Source organism: Lolium rigidum, chromosome 4, assembly GCF_022539505.1.
Source record: "Lolium rigidum isolate FL_2022 chromosome 4, APGP_CSIRO_Lrig_0.1, whole genome shotgun sequence".
Taxonomy (NCBI): domain Eukaryota; kingdom Viridiplantae; phylum Streptophyta; class Magnoliopsida; order Poales; family Poaceae; genus Lolium; species Lolium rigidum.
The window spans coordinates 161,100,965-161,122,923 of NC_061511.1; the positions used below are offsets into that span (position 1 = coordinate 161,100,965).

Here is a 21,959-nt window from a genome sequence, read left to right on the forward strand (position 1 = left end):
ACGTGGCGATGCCGATCCAGGTGATCGACCCCAAGGATTTATGGAAGAATATCGCAAAACCTTCATCAAGCAAGCAACATGGAGGCCGATTCCAGCAATCGGCCAAAATTATCCTCACCATTCATTCTGCCTGAGTTGAACGTCGATCTAATAGGCAATGGGTTTGCGTCGGCTGATGCACTGGAAGAAATCCACATGGTTCCTAACAGCGCCGACGTCCACATTTTAGTGTCTTGGCTAACCACAGAGCCGATATCGCCAGCCACCCGGCGGAATCGGCTCGGGGGGCACCTAATCAGATAAACATGTGCGATATATGTGCAGTGAGATATTGGGGGCCGATAGAAAAATCGGCCCGTAAAAAAAAAATTCGCATGATATGCAAGGAACAAAGCCGATGCATAGCCATCGACTCTAGCACAATGACACAGGAGCTACCCGCTGCGTGTTCAGGGCACAAGGCAATGCTGTCGAGGAGTTAAGCCGTTGGTGATTATCTACATATCGGCTTTCAACGGAAGGAAAGTGATCGGCTCGGCCGGCTTCGCATGGTAGCTCTCTCAGACATGATCGAGCCCGGGTCTGTTTGTCTGAATTACGTATCCTCATCACTGTTTTCACCTGGACTGAGACTCGGGGGGCAGCTGGCCTGGTGGATGCTCTGTTTTTGAAAGCCGATTGGGTGGCCATCGGCTAGTCCTGCGGCGCGATTTTCGTCAAGGGGGTGATCCAGCAGAACTCAAACTCATTGGTCGAAAAAATGTAAGATAGATCATGAGGGCTTGATGCGCTGACATCGGCTTATTGAGCTTTAACCAAGTTCGCGATCACCCCGTGGTCGAAGAGATGAAGGACGGATTATGAGAGACCGATGCGTTGCCATCGGCTCATTGAGCATTGGCTAAGTGATGATCGGCGGAATCGCATGAGGGGAAATCGGCTAAATTGGCATACAGGAAATCGGCAAAATCAAATTGGGGAATTTCTTCATTGATAAACGAGATTTCATACATAGAAGAGCTGATTGCTCTCAAAAGGAAGTACTAAGGGGATACATTGCCCCTTCTACTACTACTGATCCTATGCTAAGGGTCCTATCTACGGGCCGTCGCTGCCCTCGTCGTCACCATCGTCGCCGCCGCTCGGCGCTACTCCCGGCGGGCTCGTCGTCGCTCGCCGTAGCGGCCGCCGGCGGGACCTTCGTTGTCCTCGTCCTCCTCGTCGTCGTCGTCGTCGTCGGCCCGTCGAAATCACTCGAGATTCCCCGGCCGGGGGCAGTGGCGCTTGGCCGGCGGCTCGTCGGAGGAGCCGCCGTCGTCCTCCTCCTCCTCCTCCTCCTTCGCCTCCTCGGAGGAGGTGAAGTCGTCCCGAGAGAAGCGATCGTCATCGCTCTCCTCCTCCGATTCCCCGTCGGCAAGGAAGCGGAGGTCGCTCTCCCCGTCCGTCGAGGACTTGTCGTCCTCGGACCAGACGGAGAAGTCATGGCCGGGCTCCTCCCCGGCTTCTATGGCACGGCGGATGTTGGCCGCATGGACCTCCTGTGGGTCCCGTTCTGGCGTCGGTTCGTGGGAGGAAGAGGACTCGATGGAAAGTCCCGATGAGGCTGAGGAAGAAGAAGACATGGTGGCGCAGGAGGGCTTTTGGAGTGCTAATGCGGAGAGGATGAGGAGGATAACTGTTCGATGCGGTTAAATAAAAGAAGATGGAGTGGAGGTTTAATGTTCGAGCAGTTTTCGAGGAGGTGGTGCCAAAAAACTGTCAAATCGTGCAGAGAAGTTGGGAAGGCAAGTCGTCATGATGAAAAATACTGCGACGGTTGCTCCGCTCGCTACGACATGACCCCTCGGAGGAAAAAACAGAGTGGTTTTGAAATTATCATTACCAAAACCAGGGGGGCATGTGTTATCACCAGATTTTGGCCAAATCAGTAGATGGGCCGTAAGTGAGATGGGCTTGAAGGATATACGCGTGGAGGATCTCTGAAGCGGCCTGACACGAAGAAGTTGGGCTAAATTACCCGTGTATCTGTATTATAGTAGATCGTATCTTAATTTAGAAGTTAGAGTTTTACCCGTGCACGGTTAGGTGCACGCTCGAATTAGAAAGTCCCCCGGACTATAAATATGTATCTAGGGTTTATGAAATAAACAACAACCAACGTTCACCACAAACCAATCTCGGCGCATCGCCAACTCCCCGTCTCGAGGGTTTCTTCCGGTAAGCACCATGCTGCCTAGATCGCATCTTGCGATCTAGGCAAGCACACGTTTATTCGTCTTCCATGCGTTGCTCGTACTGAAGCCTTTTTGATGGCGAGCAACGTAGTTATCATAGATGTTTTAGGGTTAGCATTGTTCTTTGTATCATATGCTATCGTCGTGCAACCCTTAGGTATCTAGCCGCCCTTACGCCTCGTCACGGGTGTAAGGGCGGCACCCCGCTTGATCATTGTTTAGTAGATCCGATCCGTTATGATTGCTCCTTGTTCTCCAAGGATTAGTTTAATATCTCGCATTGTTAGGCCTTACAAAGGGTTGGAGGATCCAGCGGCGTGTAGGGTGTCGTTTGCTAGCCCTAGACAGGACGTTCCGAGGATCAACCTCGTGTTGGTTTTTAGGCCCTGTCTAGGATCGGCTTACGATCATCGTGCGCGGTCGCGAGGCCCAATCACGAGTAGGACGTTCCGATTGTGCGGTGAAAACCCCAAATCGTAGTAGGTCGCTTCGAGCTTTATCTTGATCAAGCAGGACCACCATCCGATCGTACACCTCGTACGCATCATGGGTGGATCGGCTCTTTGAGCCGATTCACAGGACAACCCGAGAGCCGATCGAGGCTCGTATTTAACGTTTACGTGTATGCCATGCGGGGAACTAAGCGAGGCATCATCCAACACCTTCCCGACCAGGTATAGGTCAGGTGGCACGCCCTTGCATCAGCATCGGACGTGTGTGCGTAAGGCTTTGCGGGCCGTCGCTCGGAGGGACCAGGGCCAGCCGCAGTCCTGGGAGATTCCCGGCTCTACGGTGTTGCCCGTCGCTGCCCGCCGGTGGGTTTCTGACCGCAACAACATCTTCTATTAGGATATCTTAATTATCTTCATCACTTGATATTACTCCTATTACAGGTCTGATAACTCTTACTTCATCATAACATATGTGGTACACATCTTCCAATAGGATAGCTTCCTTATGGTTGTATCCTCTCTTTGGACTACCATGTATAGTATACCAACTGTGATCTACTCAGCTATGGTTTTAAGGACTTAATGGTATGCTACATACTTGGGATTAGCTAACTAACTTCACTTCGGAAAGATAGGTAAGAAAGGTTGACTCAAGTGTGTCAGGATTATTCTCAAGTGAATATCCATCTGAAGTCATAAGAATATTTGGTTCAGCTAAGACAACTTCCTATAGACACTACCAATCCTATAGGTCTCCTTTAAAGGGTTTTAATCCTAGGTCAAAGCATTTTCTCTGATACCAACTGTGGTGACCCGGCATACCACTGCATGGTGTAGTATGCAAGTCTGATATAACACCAATGAAAGACCGTTCCACTAGTATTATATCGCTCAGAGTGGTACAACAGAAACATATGTGAGTCCAAGGCATGTCTATAGAATTACAACATTGACTCTGTTACATAAGATCATCACAACCTCCTACTTTACAATGAGGTAAAACTGCAAATAAACTCCAGAAGAATGAATCGTAGTCTAGTCTTATCACGAACTCTATTTGTAGGGTGTTTAACTAGCTATAGAGGCTATGATTGGATTCTAGCTAAATAGGAGATAGGTTTAGGGAGCTAGTTCCCTTCTACTGCTTAATCTAAGTTTTCTCCCTGGTGGATGTGGTATATGACTCTTCCGCAGGTGTTCTCGTCCCTTGAAGTAGGTGTTGACTTCTCGGTCTTCGAGTTGTACCGTAGGTCCTCCTTCGTGGCCTCCATATCTAAGCAGGGGATTTAAGAGTGGGATGAGTACGAGCGTACTCAACAAGTTCATTATAGGAAAGAGGTGTTTAATGCACAAGCTACAAGCATTAGACCGTAAAGTCTAATACCAATGCAAGTTTTCATAACCATTTCTTCAAAGGGTTGCTTTTATTCAGAAGAACTATGTCCGTCAGCCTTCACCGGTTTACTAGAACTTCATGGAGCTCCTTTCCGGCAGCGTTCGCAGTTCCATATCCCGGAACAGGGAATGACAGGTCGCGATTCATTACACTCTGCAGAGGTGTGTTGCTTTACTCATAAGAGATCTTAACCTTGGTGCCAACCGGGGGCGACCCGTCCACACTTCCTTTGGTGTGAGGCCCGGTATAAGGTCTAGCCAATCATGTTCCTCCGCTACCTCGAACACCCACCCTTTGTTGCAATTCCGACCTTGGGTCCTCGCCGGCCAGCGTATCCAAAGGATACCATCCGACCTCGACTAATATCAGGCATCACGGCCGTCAACCTTCACTGGTCGTTGCAACCCATCATAGACCGCAATACCGTGGGGACTTAGGACTCCTCAGCCTCACCGCTTGCTCCTCGGGCGACAAGTGTACTACGGACAATGCCGTGGGGACTTAGGACTCCCCAGCCTCACCGCTTGCCCCCTTGGATTACAAGTGTACTACGGTAAAGCGCATCCGTTGATGAACGAGAGGTGGAAACTGATGGCGTGTATTTCACACGTTCGTTGGGAACCCCAAGAGGAAGGTATGATGCGCACAGCGGCAAGTTTTCCCTCAGAAAGAAACCAAGGTTTATCGAACCAGGAGGAGCCAAGAAGCACGTTGAAGGTTGATGGCGGCGGGATGTAGTGCGGCGCAACACCGTAGATTCCGGCGCCAACGTGGAACCCGCACAACACAACCAAAGTACTTTGCCCCAACGAAACAGCTGAGGTTGTCAATCTCACCGGCTTGCCGTAACAAAGGATTAACCGTATTGTGTGGAAGATGATTGTTTGCAAAGAAAACAAGTAAAAACAAGTATTGCAGCACATTTGTATTTCAAGTATTAAAAGAATGGACCGGGGTCCACAGCTCACTAGAGGTGTCTCTCCCATAAGATAAAAGCATGTTGGGTGAACAAATTACAGTCGGGCAATTGACAAATAGAGAGGGCATAACAATGCACATACATGTCATGATAAGTACAGTGAGATTTAATTGGGCATTACGACAAAGTACATAGACCGCCATCCAACCGCATCTATGCCTAAAAAGTCCACCTTCGAGTTATCGTCCGAACCCCTCCCAGTATTAAGTTGCTAAACAACGAGACAATTGCATTAAGTATGGTGCGTAATGTAATCAACAACTACATCCTCGGACATAGCGCCAATGTTTTATCCCTAGTGGCAACAAGCACAACACAACCTTAGAACTTTCTGTCACTCGTCCCGGTGTCAATGCAGCATGAACCCACTATCGAGCATAAATACTCCCTCTTGGAGTTAAGAGTAAAAACTTGGCCGCAGCCTCTACTAATAACGAAGAGCATGCAAGATCATAAACAACACATATGTAATAACTTGATAATTAACATAACATGGTATTCTCTATCCATCGGATCCCGACAAACACAACATAGAGCATTACGGATAGATGATCTTGATCATGTTAGGCAGCTCACAAGATCCAACAATGAAGCACAATGAGGAGAAGACAACCATCTAGCTACCGCTATGGACCCATAGTCCAGGGGTGAACTACTCACTCATCACTCCGGAGGCGACCATGGCGGTGTAGAGTCCTCCGGGAGATGAATCCCCTCTCCGGCGAGGTGCCGGAGGAGATCTCCGTAATCCCCCGAGATGGGATTGGCGGCGGCGGCGTCTCCGGAAGGTTTTCCGTATCGTGGTTTTTCGCATCGTGGGTTTCGCGACGGAGGCTTTAAGTAGGCGGAAGGGCAGAGTCGGAGGGCCGACGAGGGGCCCACACCATAGGGCGGCGCGGGCCCCCCCTTGGCCGCGCGGCCCTATGGTGGCGGCGCCTCGTCGCCCCGCTTCGTATCCCTTTCGGTCTTCTGGAAGGTTCGTGGCAAAATAGGACCCTGGGACTTGATTTCGTCCAATTCCGAGAATATTTCGTTACTAGGATTTCTGAAACCAAAAACGAGCAGAACAAAGAATCGGCACTTCGGCATCTTGTTAATAGGTTAGTTCTAGAAAATGCACGAATATGACATAAAGTGTGCATAAAACATGTAGGTATCATCAATAATATGGCATGGAACATAAGAAATTATCGATACGTCGGAGACGTATCAGAAACACTTTTGACTACTCGTCCCACTCCAGATCTTATGGTTAACACGGTTATTACGGCACAAGAATCACTGGACGACATTTGTTGTTTAATCCTATATGGATATAAACCCTTGCAATGGAACCTCCACCATATCAACACAATCCATGGTTCCATTGCCCACCACATAGTCATATTCATAGTTATGAAAATAGTGGTATTGCTTTTTATGCAATAGTGATAAACATAGTACTTTGCAAGTAATTTGGTAAAAATACTCAAATGACATGAGCAAGTGATGAACTTGCCTTTCTTGACTGCAAGATTATGCAGACAAGGTCTTCGATACGCAATAACTCCAAATTCTGCAAATTCTCCTTAAACTTAAGAGAAGAAAAAGTTGAACCCAAGGTTCCCATAGCTTCTTCAAGTTCACCAATCCTATGGGTTTGATTATCATGGATAGCACAAGTTTCTAAGAAAACAATTCTTTCATTAATTCCTCCTAGAGATTTATCAAGTTTATCAGTATTATCAAGTAATATTCCCAATTTAGTCTCAACACTTGGAAGATTTTTCTCTATGGCCTCCAACTTTTTCATGACATCCTCAAGAGAGATTTCAATTTTAGCTTCATTAACAGGTGGTATTCCGACTAGACTCTCAATAATGCAACTAGCTTTTTAAGGTTTAGTTATATGTCAATAAATGCTTTTCTTTAACGCCTTTCAGCTAGGCGCAGAAAGTGAAAATCAAGTAACATCAAGAGAAGAAGCATCAACATCATGATTTTCCTTAAAAACACAACTTGTCGCAATAAGTATCTTAGATGCTCCATTATCTAAATTTCCCATAGTGGTACTAAGGGTTTTATCAATTTTAATCTTATAATGGTTCTTTGGCTTAGGCATCTTAGAGACATACATGAACTTTTGCTCCTTACCCACATAAGCTTTCTCCTTAAACTTAAGAGAAGAAAAAGTTGAACCCAAGGTTCCCATAGCTTCTTCAAGTTCACCAATCCTATGTGTTTGATTATCATGGATAGCACAAGTTTCTAAGACAACAATTCTTTCATTAATTCCTCCTAGAGATTTATCAAGTTTATCAGTATTATCAAGTAATATTCCCAATTTAGTCTCAACACTTGGAAGATTTTTCTCTATGGCCTCCAACTTTTTCATGACATCCTCAAGAGAGATTTCAATTTTAGCTTCATTAACAGGTGGTATTCCGACTAGACTCTCAATAATGCAACTAGCTTCTAAAGCAGGAGTACCTAGGAAATTACCCCCTGCAAGAGTATCTAGAACATACCTATTCCAGCTAGAGATACCAACATAAAAGTTCCTAAGGAGGATAATAGTGGAGTGTTTCTTAGTGCACCTATGATGAGCATCACTAATTCTATACCAAGCATCTTTAAAACTTTCTCCCCCTTGTTTCTTAAACGAACGAACTTCAACTTCAGGATTACTCATAAACAACACATATGTAATAATTTGATAATTAACATAACATGGTATTCTCTATCCATCGGATCCCGACAAACACAACATAGAGTATTACAGATAGATGATCTGATCATGTTAGGCAGCTCACAAGATCCAACAATGAAGCACAATGAGGAGAAGACAACCATCTAGCTACTGCTATGGACCCATAGTCCAGGGGTGAACTACTCACTCATCACTCCGGAGGCGACCATGGCGGTGTAGAGTCCTCCGGGAGATGAATCCCCTCTCCGACAGGGTGCCGGAGGAGATCTCCGTAATCCCCCGAGATGGGATTGGCGGCGGCGGCGTCTCCGGAAGGTTTTCCGTATCGTGGTTTTTCGCATCGGGGGTTTCGCGACGGAGGCTTTAAGTAGGCGGAAGGGCAGAGTCGGAGGGCCGACGAGGGGCCCACACCATAGGGCGGCGCGGCCCCCTTGGCCGCGCGGCCCTATGGTGGCGGCGCCTCGTCGCCCCACTTCGTATCCCTTTCGGTCTTCTCGAAGGTTCGTGGCAAAATAGGACCCTGGGACTTGATTTCGTCCAATTCCGAGAATATTTCGTTACTAGGATTTCTGAAACCAAAAACAGCAGAAAACAAGAATCGGCACTTCGGCATCTTGTTAATAGGTTAGTTCCGGTAAAATGCACGAATATGACATAAAGTGTGCATAAAACATGTAGGTATCATCAATAATATGGCATGGAACATAAGAAATTATCGATACGTCGGAGACATATCAGCATCCCCAAGCTTAGTTCTGCTCGTCCCGAGCAGGTAAAACGATAACAAAGATAATTTCTGAAGTGACATGCCATCATAACCTTGATCATACTATTTGTAAACATATGTAATGAATGCAGCGATCAAAACAATGGTAATGACATGAGTAAACAAATGAATCATAAAGCAAAGACTTTTCATGAATAGTACTTCAAGACAAGCGTCAATAAGTCTTGCATAAGAGTTAACTCATAAAGCAATAAATCAAAGTAAAGGTATTGAAGCAACACAAAGGAAGATTAAGTTTCAGCGGTTGCTTTCAACTTGTAACATGTATATCTCATGGATAATTGTCAATATAGAGTAATATAACAAGTGCAATATGCAAGTATGTAGGAATCGATGCATAGTTCACACAAGTGTTTGCTTCTTGAGGTGGAGAGAGATAGGTGAACTGACTCAACATAAAAGTAAAAAGAATGGTCCTTCAAAGAGGAAAGCATCGATTGCTATATTTGTGCTAGAGCTTTTATTTTGAAAACATGAAACAATTTTGTCAACGGTAGTAATAAAGCATATGAGTTATGTAAATTATATCTTACAAGTTGCAAGCCTCATGCATAGTATACTAATAGTGGCTGCACCTTGTCCTAATTAGCTTGGACTACCGGATCTTTGCAATGCACATGTTTTAACCAAGTGTCACAATGGGGTACCTCCATGCCGCCTGTACAAAGGTCTAAGGAGAAAGCTCGCATTTTGGATTTCTCGCATTTGATTATTCTCAACTTAGACATCCATACCGGGACAACATGGACAACAGATAATGGACTCTTCTTAAATGCATAAGCATGTGACAACAATTATTATTCTCATATGAGATTGAGGATATATGTCCAAAACTGAAACTTCCACCATGAATCATGGCTTTAGTTAGCGGCCCAATGTTCTTCTCTAACAACATGCATGCTCCAACCATTAAGGTGGTAGATCTCTCTTACTTCAGACAAGACGAACATGCATAGCAACTCACATGATATTCAACAAAGAATAGTTGATGGCGTCCCCGAAACATGGTTATCGCACAACAAGCAACTTAATAAGAGATAAAGTGCATAAGTACATATTCAATACCACAATAGTTTTTAAGCTATTTGTCCCATGAGCTATATATTGCCAAGGTGAATGATGGAATTTTAAAGGTAGCACTCAAGCAATTTACTTTGGAATGGCGGATAAATACCATGTAGTAGGTAGGTATGGTGGACACAAATGGCATAGTGGTTGGCTCAAGTATTTTGGATGCATGAGAAGTATTCCCTCTCGATACAAGGTTTAGGCTAGCAAGGTTATTTGAAACAAACACAAGGATGAACGGTGCAGCAAAACTCACATAAAAGACATATTGTAAACATTATAAGACTCTACACCGTCTTCCTTGTTGTTCAAAACTCAATACTAGATATTATCTAGACTCTAGAGAAACCAAATATGCAAACCAAATTAGCAAGCTCTAAGTGTTTCTCCATTAATGGGTGCAAAGTATATGATGCAAGAGCTTAAACATGAGCACAACAATTGCCAAGTATCAAATTATCCAAGACATTTTAGAGTTACTACATGTAGTATTTTCCAATTCCAACCATATAACAATTTAACGAAGAAGAAACTTCGCCATGAATACTATGAGTAGAGCCTAAGGACATACTTGTCCATATGCTACAGCGGAGCGTGTCTCTCTCCCATAAAGTGAATGCTAGGATCCATTTTATTCAAACAAAACAAAAAACAAAAACAAACCGACGCTCCAAGCAAAGTGCATAAGATGTGACGGAATAAAAATATAGTTTCGGGGAGGAACCTCGATAATGTTGTCGATGAAGAAGGGGATGCCTTGGGCATCCCCAAGCTTAGACGCTTGAGTCTTCTTAGAATATGCAGGGGTGAACCACCGGGGCATCCCCAAGCTTAGAGCTTTCACTCTCCTTGATCATATTGCATCATACTCCTCTCTTGATCCTTGAAAACTTCCTCCACACCAAACTCGAAACAACTCATTAGAGGGTTAGTGCACAATAAAAATTCACATGTTCAGAGGTGACACAATCATTCTTAACACTTCTGGACATTGCATAAAGCTACTGGACATTAATGGATCAAAGAAATTCATCCAACATAGCAAAAGAGGCAATGCGAAATAAAAAGGCAGAATCTGTCAAAACATAACAGTCCGTAAAGATGGATTTTATTAGGGCACCAGACTTGCTAAAATGAAAATGCCCAAATTTAATGAAATTTGCGTACATATCTGAGGATCATGCACGTAAATTGGCTTAATTTTCTGAGCTACCTACAGGGAGGTAGACCCAGATTCGTGACAGCAAAGAAATCTGGAACTGCGCAGTAATCCAAATCTAGTACTTACTTTACTATCAAAGACTTCACTTGGCACAACAAAACATAAAACTAAGATAAGGAGAGGTTGCTAAAGTAGTAAACAACTTCCAAGACTCAAATATAAAATAGAGGTACTGTAGTAAAAACATGGGTTGTCTCCCATAAGCGCTTTTCTTTAACGCCTTTCAGCTAGGCGCAGAAAGTGTATATCAAGTGTCATCAAGAGACGAAGCATCAACATCATAATTTGTTCTAATAATAGAATCATAAGATAACTTCATTCTCTTTCTAGGAAAGTGTTCCATACCTTTCTTGAGAGGAAATTGATATTTAATATTACCTTCCTTCATATCAATAGTAGCACCAACGGTTCGAAGAAAAGGTCTTCCCAATATAATGGGGCAAGATGCATTGCATTCAATATCCAAGACAACAAAATCAACGGGGACAAGGTTATTGTTAACCATAATATGAACATTATCAACTTTCCCCAAAGGTTTCTTTTAGCATTATCGAGCGAGATTAACATCCGGATAACGGTTTTTCGAGTGGTGGCAAGTCAAGCATATCATAGACTTTTTAGGCATAACAGAAATACTTGCACCAAGATCACATAAAGCATTACAATCAAAATCTTTGACTCTCATTTTAATGATGGGCTCCCAACCATCCTCTAGCTTTCTAGAAATAGAAGTTTCAAGTTTTAGTTTCTCTTCTCTAGCTTTTATGAGAGCATTTGTAATATGTTTTGTGAAAGCCAAGTTTATAGCACTAGCATTAGGACTTTTAGCAAGTTTTTGTAAGAACTTTATAACTTCAGAGATGTGGCAATCATCAAAATCTAAATCATTACAATCTAAAGCAATGGGATTATCATCCCCAAGGTTGGGAAAAATTTCAGCGAGCTTTATCACGAGCGGTTTCAGCAGTTTTAGCGATTTCGGGTAATTTTGCGCGCTTTGCACTAGGAGTAGAAACATTGCCAACACCAATTATTTTACCATTAATAGTAGGAGGTGCAGCAACATGTGAATCATTAGCATTGCTAGTGGTGGTAATAGTCCAGACTTTAGCTACATTTTTCTCTTTAGCTAGTTTTTCATTTTCTTCTCTATCCCACCTAGCACGCAGTTCAGCCATTAATCTTATATTCTCATTACTTCTAACTTGGATGGCATTTGCTGTAGTAACAATTTTGTTTTCAATATCCCTATTAGACATAACTTTCGATTTCAAAAGATCAACATCAGAGGCAAGACTATCAACCTTAGAAGCAAGAATATCAATTTTATTGAGTTTTTCCTCAACAGATTTGTTAAAGGCAGTTTGTGTACTAATAAATTCTTTAAGCATAGCTTCAAGTCCAGGGGGTGTATTCCTATTATTGTTGTAAGAATTCCCATAAGAATTAGCATAACCGTTACCATTATTATAAGGATATGGCCTATAGTTATTACTAGAATTGTTCCGATAAGCATTGTTGTTGAAATTATTATTTTTAATGAAGTTTACATCAACATGTTCTTCTTGGGAAACCAATGAAGCTAACGGAACATTATTAGGATCAACATTAGTCCTATCATTCACAAGCATAGACATAATAGCATCAACCTTATCATTCAAGGAAGAGGATTCTTCAACGGAATTTACCTTCTTACCTTGTGGAGCTCTTTCCGTGTGCCATTCAGAGTAATTAATCATCATATTATCAAGAAGCTTTGTTGCTTCACCAAGAGTGATGGACATAAAGGTACCTCCAGTAGCTGAATCCAATAAATTCCGCGAAGAAAAATTTAGTCCTGCATAGAAGGTTTGGATGATCATCCAAGTAGTCAGTCCATGGGTTGGGCAATTTTTAACCAGATATTTCATTCTTTCCCAAGCTTGAGCAAAATGTTCATTATCCAATTGTTTAAAATTCATTATGATACTCCTCAAAGATATAATTTTAGCAGGGGGATAATATCTACCAATAAAAGCATCCTTGCATTTAGTCCAGGAATCAATACTATTCTTAGGCAGAGATAGCAACCAATCTTTAGCTCTTCCTCTTAATGAGAAAGGAAACAATTTTAATTTTATAATGTCACCATCTACATCTTTATACTTTTGCATTTCACATAGTTCAACAAAATTATTGAGATGGGCAGCAGCATCATCGGAACTAACACCGAGAAAATTGCTCTCGCATAACAAGATTCGATAAAGCGAGGTTTAATTTCAAAGAATTCTGCTGTAGTAGCAGGTGGAGCAATATGTGTGCATAGGAAATCATTATTATTTGTGCTAGTGAAGTCACACAACTTAGTATTTTCAAGGGTGGCCATTTTAGCAGTAGTAAATAAAGCAAACTAGATGAAGTAAATGCAAGTAAACTAATTTTTTTGTATTTTTGATATAGAGTGCAAGACAGTAAATAAAGTAAAGCTAGCAACTAATTTTTTTATGTTTTGATATAATGCAGCAAACAAAGTAGTAAATAAAATAAAGCAAGACAAAAACAAAGTAAAGAGGTTGAGAAGTGGAGACTCCCCTTGCGGCGTGTCTTGATCTCCCCGACAACGGCGCCGGAAAATATGCTTGATGGCGTGTATTTCACACGTTCGTTGGGAACCCCAAGAGGAAGGTATGATGCGCACAGCAGCAAGTTTTCCCTCGAGAAAGAAACCAAGGTTTATCGAACCAGGGAGGAGCCAAGAAGCACGTTGAAGGTTGATGGCGGCGGGATGTAGTGCGGCGCAACACCGGAGATTCCGGCGCCAACGTGGAACCTGCACAACACAACCAAAGTACTTTGCCCCAACGAAACAGTGAGGTTGTCAATCTCACCGGCTTGCTTGTAACAAAGGATTAACCGTATTGTGTGGAAGATGATTGTTTGCAGAGAAAACGATAAAAACAAGTATTGCAGACAGATTTGTATTTCAGTATTAAAAGAATGGACCGGGGTCCACAGTTCACTAGAGGTGTCTCTCCCATAAGATAAAAGCATGTTGGGTGAACAAATTACGATCGGGCAATTGACAAATAGAGAGGGCATAACAATGCACATACATGTCATGATAAGTACGAGTGAGATTTAATTGGGCATTACGACAAAGTACATAGACCGCCATCCAATCGCATCTATGCCTAAAAAGTCCACCTTCGAGGTTATCGTCCGAACCCCCTCCGGTATTAAGTTGCTAAACAACAGACAATTGCATTAAGTATGGTGCGTAATGTAATCAACAACTACATCCTCGGACATAGCGCCAATGTTTTATCCCTAGTGGCAACAGCACAACACAACCTTAGAACTTTATGTCACTGTCCCAGGTGTCAATGTCGGCATGAACCCACTATCGAGCATAAATACTCCCTCTTGGAGTTAAGAGTAAAAACTTGGCCAGAGCCTCTACTAATAACGGAGAGCATGCAAGATCATAAACAACACATATGTAATAACTTGATAATTAACATAACATGGTATTCTCTATCCATCGGATCCCGACAAACACAACATAGAGTATTACGGATAGATGATCTTGATCATGTTAGGCAGCTCACAAGATCCAACAATGAAGCACAATGAGGAGAAGACAACCATCTAGCTACTCGCTATGGACCCATAGTCCAGGGGTGAACTACTCACTCATCACTCCGGAGGCGACCATGGCGGTGTAGAGTCCTCCGGGAGATGAATCCCCTCTCCGGCAGGGTGCCGGAGGAGATCTCCGAATCCCCGAGATGGGATTGGCGGCGGCGGCGTCTCTGGAAGGTTTTCCGTATTGTGGTTTTTCGCATCAGGGGTTTCGCGACGGAGGCTTTAAGTCGGCGGACGGGCAGAGTCGGAGGGCTGACGAGGGGCCCACACCATAGGGCGGCGCGGCCCCCCCTTGGCCGCGCGACCCTATGGTGGCGGCGCCTCGTCGCCCCACTTCGTATCCCTTTCGGTCTTCTGGAAGGTTCGTGGCAAAATAGGACCCTGTGACTTGATTTCGTCCAATTCCGAGAATATTTCGTTACTAGGATTTCTGAAACCAAAAACAGCAGAAACGACAGAACGGCACTTCGGCATCTTGTTAATAGGTTAGTTCCAGAAAATGCACGAATATGACATAAAGTGTGCATAAAACATGTAGGTATCATCAATAATATGGCATGGAACATAAGAAATTATCGATACGTCGGAGACGTATCAGAAACACTTTTGACTACTCTGTCCCACTCCAGATCTTATGGTTAACACGGTTATTACGGCACAAGAATCACTGGACGACATTTGTTGTTTAATCCTAGATGGATATAAACCCTTGCAATGGAACCTCCACCATATCAACACAATCCATGGTTCCATTGCCCACCACATAGTCATATTCATAGTTATGAAAATAATGGTATTGCTTTTTATGCAATAGTGATAAACATAGTACTTTGCAAGTAATTTGGTAAAAATACTCAAATGACATGAGCAAGTGATGAACTTGCCTTTCTTGACTCGCAAGATTATGCGGACAAGGTCTTCGATACGCAATAACTCCAAATTCCGCAAATTCTCCTTAAACTTAAGAGAAGAAAAAGTTGAACCCAAGGTTCCCATAGCTTCTTCAAGTTCACCAATCCTATGGGTTTGATTATCATGGATAGCACAAGTTTCTAAGAAAACAATTCTTTCATTAATTCCTCCTAGAGATTTATCAAGTTTATCAAGTATTATCAAGTAATATTCCCAATTTAGTCTCAACACTTGGAAGATTTTTCTCTATGGCCTCCAACTTTTTCATGACATCCTCAAGAGAGATTTCAATTTTAGCTTCATTAACAGGTGGTATTCCGACTAGACTCTCAATAATGCAACTAGCTTTTTAAGGTTTAGTTATATGTCAATAAATGCTTTTCTTTAACGCCTTTCAGCTAGGCGCAGAAAGTGAAAATCAAGAACATCAAGAGAAGAAGCATCAACATCATGATTTTCCTTAAAAACACAACTTGTCGCAATAAGTATCTTAGATGCTCCATTATCTAAATTTCCCATAGTGGTACTAAGGGTTTTATCAATTTTAAGCTTATAATGATTCTTTGGCTTAGGCATCTTAGAGACATACATGAACTTTTGCTCCTTACCCACATAAGCTTTCTCCTTAAACTTAAGAGAAGAAAAAGTTGAACCCAAGGTTCCCATAGCTTCTTCAAGTTCACCAATCCTATGTGTTTGATTATCATGGATAGCACAAGTTTCTAAGACAACAATTCTTTCATTAATTCCTCCTAGAGATTTATCAAGTTTATCGAGTATTATCAAGTAATATTCCCAATTTAGTCTCAACACTTGGAAGATTTTTCTCTATGGCCTCCAACTTTTTCATGACATCCTCAAGAGAGATTTCAATTTTAGCTTCATTAACAGTGGTATTCCGACTAGACTCTCAATAATGCAACTAGCTTCTAAAGCGAGAGTACCTAGGAAATTACCCCCTGCAAGAGTATCTAGAACATACCTATTCCAGCTAGAGATACCAACATAAAAGTTCCTAAGGAGGATAATAGTGGAGTGTTTCTTAGTGCACCTATGATGAGCATCACTAATTCTATACCAAGCATCTTTAAAACTTTCTCCCCCTTGTTTCTTAAACGAACGAACTTCAACTTCAGGATTACTCATTTTAGCAATAATAAAAATAAATAAAGCAAAACCAAATTAAATAAAGTAAAACAAGTAACTAATTTTTTGTGTTTTTGATATAAAGAAAGCAAACAAGACAAAAAATAAAATAAAGCAAGACAATAAACAAAGTAAAGAGATTGGATGTGAGAGACTCCCCTTGCAGCGTGTCTTGATCTCCCCGGCAACGGCGCCAGAAAAGTAGCTACTTGTGACGGTAAAGCACACGTCCGTTGAGAACCCCAAGAGGAAGGTATGATACGTACAACAACGAGTTTTCCCTCAGTAAGAAACCAAGGTTATCGAACCAGTAGGAGATGAAGGCCACGTGAAGGTTGTTGGTGAAGGAGTGTAGTGCGGCGCAACACCAGGGATTCCGGCGCCAACGTGGAACCTGCACAACACAATCAAAATACTTTGCCCCAACTTAACAGTGAGGTTGTCAATCTCACCGACTTGCTGAAAACAAAGAATTAAACGTATGGTGTGGAGAATGATGTTTGCTTGCAAAGAACAACAGAGAACAATGATTGCAGTAGGTTGTATTTCAGATGTAAAAGAATGGACCGGGGTCCATAGTTCACTAGTGGTGTCTCTCCAATAAGATAAATAACATGTTGGGTGAACAAATTACAGTTGGGCAATTGACAAATAGAGAGGGCATAACAATGCACATACATATCATGATGACTACTATGAGATTTACTTAGGGCATTACGACAAAGAACATAGACCGCCATCCAGCATGCATCTATGCCTAAAAAATCCACCTTCGGGTTAGCATCCGCACCCCCTTCCAGTATTAAGTTGCAAATAACAGACAATTGCATTAAGTACTGTGCGTAATGTAAAGAACACAAATATCCTTAGACAAAGCATTGATGTTTTATCCCTAGTGGCAACATCACATCCACAACCTTAGAACTTTCGGTCACTGTCCCAGATTCAATGGAGGCATGAACCCACTATCTAGCATAAATACCCCCTCTTGGAGTTACAAGTATCAACTTGGCCAGAGCCTCTATTAGCAACGGAGAGCATGCAAGATCATAAACAACACATATATGATAGATCGATAATCAACTTGACATAGTATTCCATATTCATCGGATCCCAACAAACACAACATGTAGCATTACAATAAGATGATCTTGATCATGATAGGCAGCTCACAAGATCTAAACATGATGACACAATAGGAGAAGACAACCATCTAGCTACTGCTATGGACCCATAGTCCAAGGATGAACTACTCACGCATCAATCCGGAGGCGGGCATGGTGATGTAGAGCCCTCCGGTGATGATTCCCCTCTCCGGCAGGGTGCCGGAGGAGATCTTCAGAACCCCCGAGATGGGGTTGCCGGCGGCGGCGTCTCTGGAACTTTTCTCGTATTTTGGCTCTCGGTACTAGGGTTTTCCGATACGAAGGAATATATAGGCGAAGAGGCAGCGTCGGGGGAGCCAGGGGGTGGGCTCCCCACACCTGGGCGCGCCAGGGGGCCTGGCCGCGCCGCGCTATGTGGTGGCCCCCCTGCTGGCCGTCTCCGACTCTTCTTCGATGTTCTGGAACCCTCCGTGGAAAATAGGGCCGTGGGCTTTTGTTTCGTCCAATTCCGAGAATACTTCCTGTGTAGGATTTCTGAAACCAAAAAACAGCAGAAAACAGGAACTAGCGCTTCGGCATCTTGTTAATAGGTTAGTACCGGAAAATGCATCAAAATGATATAAAGTATGAATAAAACATGTAGGTATTGTCATAAAACTAGCATGGAACATAAGAAATTATAGATACGTTGGAGATGTATCACATAACTATCACGTCATGACATGATGCGAGATGCAAACAGATGAATGGATGATATATTCATGATCCTTGCATTTTTCTGATCAATTTTCATATACACCACTTTTTATTTTGAATTACTAATTAAAAGTTATTAACATATTAGTTTTATTATAATTTTAAATTAGAAAGTAGATTTTATTTAAATAGATAAGGACCCGAAAACAAAACTGTTGCCAGTGAGGGACCCAAGTTGATTTTCAAAACATACAGGTTTTATCAAGAAAACCATCAGCGGCAGGACCGCAGGTTGATGCTGAAAACTATGCAGGGGGCCTTTTGCAAAGGTTGAATGGATCTGGATCTAGGGGGTTTTCTCACCGAGGTGCTGGCTAGCCGCAGAGGCTGACGGAGAGGGCCTACAGGTCGACGTGGACGATGACGGGATGATGACGTGGCCAACCTTGCGCGTGCACAACGGAAGATGGTGACCACCGGAGATAGGCGACATCGCGCGCGGGCGTCGTCCCCGGCCGTTCCAGGAAGCGCGAGCTAGCGCATCAGGTGCGCCTCATCGGCGCGGTCCAGGAGGAGGTGGCGTCGTCGAAGGGGAACCACCGGAGGGTCGCCGGCTCAAGGTCCTGCGGCGGAAGGAGACGGTTACCATAACGAACACGACAAACCGAAAGCAAAACGACGCGGGAAGATGTCTAAGAGGTATGCCAGAGTACCAGGGAGGCGTTGGCATGGTCGCCGGTGACGGAGGAGGAAGGAGCTCGCCGGAATTTGAAGAAGACGTCGACAGCCGGAGTGAGGGTGATTTTGCCGTTGATTGGGGGAGCGCGAGGTCGATTCCTTGCAGCAGGAGGTAGAGGAAGACGGGACGCACTCGTCGGTGGCATCAGGACGTTGAGGGGTGGACGTTAGCGGTGGCTCCATGGCGAGAAGGTGGCGGTGGCGCTCGGATGTGTTCACATAGGAGATGAAAAAGAGAGGGAGATGGGGGCGGCAGCGAGAGGGAGGAGAGGAGGGCTCTAGGTTTTTGGGGCGCTGATGATGGTGATTTAAGGGAGGGGAAAAGGAGGGAGCAGGTGGAGATTGGCGTGGTGGTTGGCAGACACCGACGGGAGGCTTCACGCACCTCTCGTGCTCTCTCTGCAAGATGACGACAACGGGGAAGAAAAGAGGTTGAAAAGGTACGGGCCAAAGGGAGAGGGAAAAAGGGTTGGGCTGGTGGCGTTGGGCTGCGGGAGAGGGGGAAGAGAGTGGGCCGCCGGGGAGGTTTGGGTGCAGGGGTTAGCTGGGCCATTAGGGGAAAGAGGAGGGGTGGCCTGGTTAGAGGGGTTAGGGTTTCTTTAACAAAAACTTTTGTTTCCCTTTGATTTAAAACTGGTTTTGAAACGTTTTGAAAAATCAAAAGAAACAACATTTAATTTTGAAATGGAAAATATTTGAAATTGTTTTATATCCTTTATAGTTTGTTTTTTCTAGGATTTTGTTACAAGAATAGCAAAGGGGAGGTTTATTATAAAGACCATATGAGAAAAAAAATATTGAAATAGGGTTTATAAAAATAAATTTATTTATTTAAATAAAACATGAATGATATGATGCATATGTTATGATGATGCACAAAGAAAACACACGAACAAATATAATAGAGGGTAAGCCTTTGGCTCGTTTGAGTGCTAGTGCGAGCAATCCTATAGGATTAGGCCTTTTTCTAGTAGTGGCTCGTAGTTTTCACTAGATGTCTAAAGATCTTTTGTATTCTTATTACTTTTGGGTTTTCATGTATTGCTGTAAAATATTGATGACTTTTTTTTTGAAGCGACTAAACTAGGCTCCTGCGTAAGCACGACAAAAAATTTGTGACGGGAAAATTGCTGCAGAAGAAAAAGCAGCACGAGACAGATCATTCACCCCGTTCGTCGTCTCCTCTATTACCGCTCTTCTTCTCTTCCAGCCTCGTGCGTCCTTCTCCACTCTCACATCCCCGCGAGAGCCACCACACCGGCCAACCACCTGGTCCTCCTTTCCCCGCGCGATCCAACGCACCGACCACGCGCCGAGCGAGCCCCAGCCCCCGGGCGGATCTGGGAGCTGCCGCGGGCGGCGCTCCCTCCCATGGTCCCCCGCCGCGCCGAGGCTCGGCGCCGCTGAGATGCGGGGCGACGCGCCGCCGCCTACAGCGCCCTCTGCCTCCTCCTCCTCACCATCCCTCTTCGGCGGCGGCGGCGGCGAGCTCTTCGAGTCGGGGCCCTCGCCCCTCGTCTTCCTGCCCCTGCTCCTGATCCAGGGCGGCGGCATGGACCTCTCCCGCGTCGGCGAGAGGCTCCTCAGCTCCGTCCGCTCCGCGCGCTCCATCGGCCTCCTCCCTCCGACCCCCGCCCCAGCCCCTTCCCGCCCCGAGGTCCCCTCCCAACTGCCGTCGCTCTCCACTTTCCGCCCCGCCGTGTCGGATCCGGCGACACTGGTTGCTCACGTTTTCACCATCCCGCTGCAGGTTCCAGCTCGAGCTGCTGCCGCGGCGGCGGCTGCCCGCGCGATCGCGGGGCTGCCCCCGCACGAGCGGATCAACCTGCCGTCCAATTCCGAGGACCTCGTCTCGATCTACGGGAGCAACCCGCAGGGCCCGCCCGTGGACGACCTCGAGGAGGTCTTCTATCTGGAGGTTGGTGCTGCATTCTCGAAGACGCAGGTTGCTACCAGCTTAGCGCCAGTTGGTCTTGATGTGTTTGAGTTTGAATTATGTGCAGGAGTTCGACCCGATAAAGTACATTCTGGCCAATATATCGGAAGCAGGAGGCGATGCCACCTATTTCGATAAGCAGGTTAGCGGGACAGTTATACTCACCTGGTTATCACTACCCTGCATGATGTTAAGAAACTTGTTTAGACCATGCTTTTGAGTGACATCTGTCTGCGTATCGGTGCAGATATGCCGTTTCCGTAAGCAATTGTCTCGCGAACGAATGTAGCGTATGCTCTTTTTAGATGAAACCGCCCCCTTTTGTCGTATCATACCGTTCTCGTTATCCATGCGTATATTCGCCAATCGCCATGTGAAGCCCTGCTCCACCTGCATGCATGTGCACCTCTGTTAACACATTCCATTTTGTTCACGATGCACATTTCATTTTTGCAGTCTACTATGAGATTGGCGCAGCTCGACAAGATTGCCGAACGATTGTCGCACCATGTTATGGGTCATTATGAGGAAATGGGTATGTCTAGTCAGAATATACAAGAGCTTATTTATTAGTTTTCCATTTTTTCCTTTTCATTTTTTGTCTTTAGTTGATCTATTTGATGGATCCTATGACATTTTTAGGTTTTTAAACCACTGTAGTATGATACCAAATTGGTAGAACCAACAGCTCTACCGGGCCTAGGGCGTAGTTTGTAGGGAAAGGAGGGAGAGGTGTGCGGACGAGGCGGCGGACGCCGGCGGCTGGGCGCCGTCGTGCGCGCGGGAGAGAGGAAGGCGGCGGCTGGGTTTTGGGAGACCGACTCCTCAGGGAGTCGGCAATAATGAATCTGATTATTGCTTGATCCTTTTGCATCGTTACATCTGATATATAAAGAGCTAAACCCTAAACCGACCTAAACTGATAATGGGCTAAGCCCCTAGTTGGGCCCATGGTTGGGCCCCTCCTAACATAA

At 44.5% G+C, this 21,959-nt stretch overlaps 1 protein-coding gene across 1 annotated transcript; it reads left to right on the forward strand.

The window, feature by feature from the left end:
• Positions 1 to 20,457: 20,457 nt before the first annotated feature.
• Positions 20,458 to 21,635, forward strand: LOC124647718. The gene is made up of 5 exons (XM_047187608.1): positions 20,458 to 20,706; positions 20,800 to 20,967; positions 21,053 to 21,127; positions 21,442 to 21,520; positions 21,628 to 21,635. Exons 1-5 carry the CDS (start codon positions 20,458 to 20,460, stop codon positions 21,633 to 21,635), a joined length of 579 nt encoding a protein of 192 aa, XP_047043564.1.
• The last annotated feature ends 324 nt before the right edge of the window (positions 21,636 to 21,959 follow it).

Coding starts and splice junctions, on each gene's coding strand:
- LOC124647718 (XM_047187608.1), top strand. CDS start 20,458: ATGCGGGGCGACGCGCCGCCGCCTACAGCGCCCTCTGCCTCCTCCTCC. Junction 20,968..21,052: donor AGGAGGTCTTCTATCTGGAG/GTTGGTGCTGCA, acceptor AATTATGTGCAG/GAGTTCGACCCGATAAAGTA. Junction 21,128..21,441: donor CCACCTATTTCGATAAGCAG/GTTAGCGGGACA, acceptor TCATTTTTGCAG/TCTACTATGAGATTGGCGCA.